This window comes from Argopecten irradians, chromosome 15 (genome assembly GCF_041381155.1).
Source record: "Argopecten irradians isolate NY chromosome 15, Ai_NY, whole genome shotgun sequence".
NCBI lineage: Eukaryota > Metazoa > Mollusca > Bivalvia > Pectinida > Pectinidae > Argopecten > Argopecten irradians.
Genome location: NC_091148.1, coordinates 22020080 through 22027248, shown reverse-complemented (window position 1 = coordinate 22027248; position 7169 = coordinate 22020080). Strand labels below are relative to the sequence as shown.

General features: G+C 34.5%; 1 protein-coding gene across 2 annotated transcripts; it reads right to left on the bottom strand.

Moving 5' to 3' along the window:
- Nucleotides 1-4043: 4043 nt before the first annotated feature.
- LOC138309013 (uncharacterized) lies at nt 4044-6899 on the bottom strand. 2 transcript variants are annotated; one of them, XM_069250105.1, is made up of 2 exons: nt 6668-6899; nt 4044-6267 (listed from the first exon to the last, which is right to left on the bottom strand). In XM_069250105.1, the coding sequence occupies exon 2, from the start codon at nt 6255-6257 to the stop codon at nt 4428-4430; it is 1830 nt and encodes a 609-aa protein (XP_069106206.1). In that variant the 5' UTR covers nt 6258-6267; nt 6668-6899; the 3' UTR covers nt 4044-4427. The 2 variants fall into 2 exon arrangements, with proteins under 2 accessions (XP_069106206.1, XP_069106207.1); XM_069250106.1 differs by having other exon boundaries at nt 6742-6899.
- Between the last annotated feature and the right edge of the window lie 270 nt (nt 6900-7169).

Sequence of the window (7169 nt, the reverse complement as noted above, 5' to 3'; positions counted from 1 at the left end):
ACATCCCATTAGGGGTCACGTTCTAGTAACCTTTGGGAATGGCGAATCAAATTGCTGCTGCCAGAATCGTGTCGTGGGACGAAACAGTTTTAAAAAGCTGTCAAAATTATTTTCGTGTACTGAGTCATCTCGCCCAAAGAGCACAGCAAAACTAATTGTATATGAATACTGAGACAAAATGGCGTTTTCAATTGATGTAGTAAAAGGTGGAAATGCCTTTGATATGAAGTACAGGTGGTAGAAATGTCATCCGAACATAAACCTTTATGGGATGTTGAATTGTCAGATCATTTATTGAACGGAGTGGTTTTAAGGATATATATTTTAATCAGATTGATTAGTTCGTTTGAACGAGACTCGGAAATGTAGAGGGGGTCTGATCCTATTATCAAGTTCCAGGCCAGATTTGTACTCAAAAACAAAGAGGGGGGGGGGGGTGTTAGCACGGCAAGCTTTTAAAATCGGCAAGCTTTTAAAATCGGGAGCTTAAATGTAAATAAGGAGGGTTGCATGATGATATAGGCCTACTATAATTATAATTCTTAAAGTTAATATTTTACAGTTGGCTGCAATGTAATTTTTTTTGTATCTGGGGCCAGTCTGATTTACATACAATAACAAAATGCTCTAACAATACTCTTAAAAGGTTGTATACACATGCATGCTCAGCCTACACACAATTAAATCCAAAACTTAGTTAAAGATGTTCCACCGCCCACGAATAGTATTTATTTTTTTCTCTATCGAAACAGGAGTAGACGAATTGGTATTTTTCTTTAGTTACAAAAGTTACTTACTTTTACACCATAATGACCATTGACAAGTTTGAGCTTCTTATTTCCATTCAAGATAAAACTTATTTAAAAAATATTCATTATGTCTTTAATTAAAACAAATCCATTGCACCACGCCCTATATTGATTTAAATACTTATTGTGCATGCACTAAAAGCAAAATAAATTATTTTATATACATTTTCGTGTTATTTAGACACGTATAAATACGATAATACATCAGTTATTTTTGATGAGTATCGATTATGATTTACCGGCGGTGGGGCATCTAAGTCTGTTTAAAACTCAGCATATATTAACAGGAGTTACCTCCCTTACGTGCCAAGATTAAGTTCAAAAGGAGTAAAGACATGTTATACACCGTGTCCAACCGTACTTTGGAAATTGCGGTTGAAGTAACGCAGAGAATGGAGGGCTATAAATGTTCTACTTGTGGCAAAACGTTTGCAGCAAATAGATATTTAGTTGATCACATAAAAAGAACCCACAAGGCTGTGGCACAGGTATGTCAACACTGTGGGAAAAGCTGCAGCTCCAAAGCGACCCTTGATTGTCTTAGTGATAATAACATTAAACGCAAATTTTATATGATTACGAAGACTACAGAGTAACACAATACACATCATGTATTTTTATAACGGGTACGGGTGTGTTTCGTGGGGTGAAAAATGCTTCATGATCTTCATGATAATTTTATATAATTTTCCTGTTTGTTGCTACACAGTTTTATAATAACAAATGAAGAGTTAAAGCTGACATACCATTCTTACATATACATACCATTGCTAATATTAAAACTGATCAATACGGAACGGAAACTTAATTGATTGTCATAGTGATAATAACATTAAACGCTAACATCTCCGAAACACTCTGAGGTCATGGAAAATGGCAAATATCATCCGCCCATTATAGCTATTGAATAACCAAAAACCGCAACCCCCATTTTTTACTTTATGCAACCGCAACCTCATCCTTCAAAAATTAAATTCAGTATTTCATGGAAATTTCTTGACACAAACAAATGTCATTCAGTCGGGGTGTTTTTTAGAACATCAACACACAAATGGAAAGTGTTTAGATAAAATAATATGGCTTAAAACATTATGAAATTTTGATTTGTTTACAAAAAAATTCGGTTTCGATTTTTGTCGTGGAGTGTTTGAACTCCACAAAAAAACATCGACAATATGCGAAACATGCCTTGAATTCTTCAATATGTGCTACAATCCGTGAGCGACTCAGGTTTTTGATAGATTCTCTAGAATTTCGTTATTTGACAATTTCGTGGACCTACCCTCTCAATTTTCCATCACCTTCCGGTGATAACCGCAAACTCTGCGTTACTTCAACCGCAATCTCCAAAGTACGGTTGGACACGGTGAACTATATATTTAATCCAACCTCATTTTTCTTTATTATTTGTTTGGTTGGGAAAATACAAGTGGTAATTAACAAACTGCTGACTGCAAATCAATTAAATGCATATTTATTTGTGTAAGTGAGTTAGATACCTAAAACTCTTACGGTAGATTGGTATGTGGTACACATTTTTCCACAACGACCAACACATCTTGTACTTGGTACAATTGCTTGTGTATAAACATTTAATACCATGGCAATGAAACCTGTGTTATATTAGACATAATTGTGCCTATTGTAATTTTGAATTGAAGTCCATCTTAGAGTCCAGACAAAATGTACATGCAACTAAAATATGCTTTGGTGGAATTAATTCAGCTAGTACTTAAAATTCCTGTACCGGTACTTTTAATAAATATGTAATGCGGTGTTACTTTAATTGGATTGGTTACGGATATCTCCTGATTTGAAATCCAAAAGATGAAAATTAATATTGCTCTTCACAGAACAACAAATTGCTAGTCTCAGAGATCCCTAGTATAATGTTAGTAAACCAACGTGGCTCTGTAAAATGCAGCTTCTTTATTTTGTGGATTTATATAGAACTTTTGTTAGGTTTGATGCGATATCAATTAAAAATATATGCAATACTCCAATGCCATATAAGCATCTGTAAATGTAGATGTATTAAAAAATATATTGGCATGATGATCAGAGGGCTGTGGCACCAATCTGCAGAGAATACCAAAAATGACTGAAATGGGAAGCATTGCATTTTTTATGTTATATGTATTTTCAATGTGTTGAGTGTAAAGCCATTTTTTCAAGACTCTTTTGTGCTGTTAATGTAACATGTGTAAGACAAATATTGTTGAATATATTAATATTGTATTGATGGTAAAAATAAAACCCAATTTTAAATTTAGGGAAAATATCTTCGAATATGGCAGTTCAATTATGTCAATGAACTGTCGGGGATGAATAATTCATATACTAAAAGAGAAGTCTTTGCGGAAGAAAGATTGTTTAATAGGCCTAGATACATATTTTCATGAAGGAACACCATATTTATTAAAACGAATGACCTTCATTCAAGGTATAATTCGTCAAATATATCCGAGCCTGAACTTCTTCTATAAAAAGATATCATTTGAATTGCCTTATTGTGCATCACTTCTATATTATTTGAGGTGTTGTATTGTGCCAATAGTCAGGTGACTGTTAAATCCGATGGGCCTCTTGTTTAGTTTATTTTCGTCTACATGCTGTTTTATCTAAGTACTGAATGTACACTCTCAAATATTGCCGACGTTACTGCAAATGTATAATGTTTTGAATATTACATTCAAGTAAATGCATAAGCATTAAAACAATAATACATTGTATTCAATGCGACAGTATATTTCGATTATTGTTACATGAGACTATATCAAGATTGTCATGCATAATTAAATGTGATTAAAATTTCAACAATGAGTAATAAAACCAAAACCAAACCTTTAAAAACAAAGGTCCAAGAACTGACCCTTGTGGCACACAAATAAAAACCAAAGAAATCCTTGAAACGAAATGTTTAGCAATGTTTCTGAATAAAGTCTACCACATTGATATGTCCATGGAATTGAACCTCTTGATCGTCTCCGAAAATATTTTGATTTAATCAATCACCGAACATCATTTCGGCAAAACCAATCAGATATCGAATAAATCTCGATATTAAAAATATAAAATATTTTTGTTACAGAAATAATAACAAAAAGCTAAACATATAAAAAAATACAATTTATTGTTACGTTATCAAACTTTTGAAAATATAATTTACGATTAACTTAAGTTATCAAATCTTTAAAAAAAAAATAAAAAAAAGAACACCACACATCCAAAAAAAATTTATTGTTACGTTATCAAACTTTTAAAAATATCACATATTGTTTACGTATAACAGTCAACAATTAGCAGATACTTGATTATTGAACATTTCATTTGATTCGGTAAGGAAAACATATTCCTTCTTGCATTGATAAGCTGCACAATGTTAGTTTTATTTCAAAATAAATAAGATATATTTGAAGGACTGAGGAGCAGCCAATCCCTATATATGTAAATCTTTGGTTACAATTAGTAAAATAATAATTCTAACTATAGGAATATTATGCCTGGATTTACTACTAGACGTAAAGTAACGTCACATCTTAACCTCGCTGTCATTATGACTTGGCCCCTTTGAAGTTACATTGTATACCGTGTTATCACAGAATAAGATATTTATCTTCATTCTAGTATGATAGTTCCATTTTCATCTGTCTTGTATATTTCTATCATCTCTTCATCGTCTTCATCGTCATTTTCTTCATCGTCTTTATCGCCATCCTCATCTTGGTCTTCTCCGTTGTTTTTGTCTAGGACGTCCATGCTGTGTACTGTTTGAAACAAAAGTTTTGCCATTTGCTCCAAAATGTTCCTTGTCGATTCCTTGCTGTCCATCACGTGAAATTTTAAGACTGACAAATCGTCCCCGTACACTGTTCTTCCTGGCTGGTGGTCAAAAAGCAATTTCTGATGATCAAGTTGAACAAAGACATATTGATATCCATCAGAAATTATGTTGAAAAATGGTAAAGGATTAAGTTTCTCTTTGGCACGTGTTTTGATCATCTTTCCGTAGACCTCTGTTTGGAGCGCGGCTAGTTGCAGAATCCCTTGTACAACTGATTCTGGTCCTAATCCATTTCCATGGAGCCTGCTTTTGGCTTCAACCAAACCAACAACATCTTCTCTGTAATGCAGACGATAATCAAATTTACAACCCGGTAAATTGCTATTCTTGTACGATTTCTCTGTTTTTATAGTCAGTTTCATTTCTTCTGCGAAAGGAATCAGAATAGCGTCCAACAGAATACGGATATCTGCTTCGGTGCCTCTGATCCGACTCAAATTGTAGACATCGCTCCTCTCAGTCTCAGGACATGGTGTATTTCCGCGGAAAATCACCCGCTGGACAGACTTTATTTGCTTTAAGGCTCGCGATACAATTTTTTCAATGCCATCCGGCAAACCTCCAACCCTTTGTTCAAATCTTATTTCGCCAACTGATGTTTCAAAGTCCACGTAGTCTGAAAGCATCTTCACCGTCCATTCTGAACTTGGAATATCAACATCCTTTTTAATTGATTTGGGGAATATGTTGCGTTTGCGAGGACGAGTTGTCTTAACATTTTCATTGAGAAAAGGGAATACCCCTGACGGCAGCGTGGCACATGCTTCATTTATTTTCGGAACTGGTGTGTCCATAGACTGTATTGATTCCAAGTCTTTCCTGCTGGTATCCTGCGATGCACTTGAAGAACTGGTAACCATTTTCTTACCTGTCGCAGAAAAGAATGCAAATGATTCATCATCATCATCACCATCATTATTCGAACTTTGTGACGTATTTGAAGGTTTCACAACTTTTTTCTTTGCCATCCAAGAAAATTTCGTGTCTTCATTCCTGGTGTCCTGCGATGCATTTGAAGAATTGGTAACCGTCTTCTTCCCAGGCACACAAAAGAATGCAAGTGATTCATCATCATCAGTAGCATCATCATCAGTAGCATCATCATCAGTAGCATCATCATCCGAAATTTGTTCCGTATCAATCATCTCCCGCTCTTCCAATTTCACAACTTTTTTCTTCACTTTCCAAGAAAATTGAGCATCGGGTACATCACCATCTGTATCATCTGAAGCTTCATTGTCCTCGGATTCCTCTTTCAGTTTCGTTCCGCGTGATTTCGTAGATTCGTGTTTATATATTGTCTCTGTCGATCCGGTGACTTTTTCTTCTTCTTCGGTTTTCAGGGAACGCTCTAAAGCGCTATACTTAATATATGCAGGTGTGCTTTTGATCTTTTTTATAGATGAATGCGGAAGTTTTGCTGCTATGGCCTCACCACTCCTCGCCAAGAGTCGTCTGCTGAGATTGGTCGAGAAACAATCAATACTACCCAGAAACACGTCATTTGTCTTCTCTGATCTATAATCCTTGAGTGATTTCTGAAGACTTGACAAAAAATGCTGCCATCGCTTACAGTTGTCGTATTCAGCCCCGCTTATCATCATTAAACCGTATCTGAAACATAAAATATTTGGTAACAGAGAAAAATACAACCATCAAAATTTTAATGTATAGAAGCATTTGGTAAGGATATCGCAATAATTCGAATTCGAGTTTTTGAGATTTGAAGAGATTTTGGAATACGTAATTAATTTATTGTACTCCGGGGTTTGGAATATCATTGTAGTATCATAAAAATTTACAACTTTTTATAGCAGTTACTTCCCTTTAAACATCTAACTCAACATATGAAATGCCTACTCGCAAAATTCCAATTTGGTCTCAGCCGATCTACTTTAACAACACACTGATATAGGTCTATATATTGCCGCAAGAGCCAGATATAGCACGACTCGAGCAAGCCGATATTAGCTTCTTCTTCAAAGCAAACATAATGCAAGTTATCACAACCTACGTCCAATATCTTTTGACTTGAAATTCTTCTCTCGTTTCCGATTACACTGTACAGATGTATGTTCCCACATAAACCTGTATTAGCATTACATCTCTCCAAACGTTCGTCTTTTAATCCCACTGGCTATAGTAAAGTGTTTATAGCTAGCTTCAATGTGTATGTATAATGTTTACACCATAAACATTTTGTTTACTTGTTATCCGGAAGTAAGTTTTCTTCGTCGAACCAGGGTAAAAAGTTGTACGCACCACCCTAACCCAGATCATTATTAGGTGAAATGATCATGAAATAAAAATGTAAATACAACAATGTTCTGTGTACATTACGTACAATTTAGTAAAACAAATACTATATGTACAGTTTACAGTATTTTAATTTAGTTTTTTATTTTTATTTATTTTAATTTCTCCCACAGTAAAATATAACCGTTTGAATAAAAAACAATACCGTTTCAGTAAGTTTAAACTTTGCTTGTAGTAATCCATTCATATATAGATAAAAT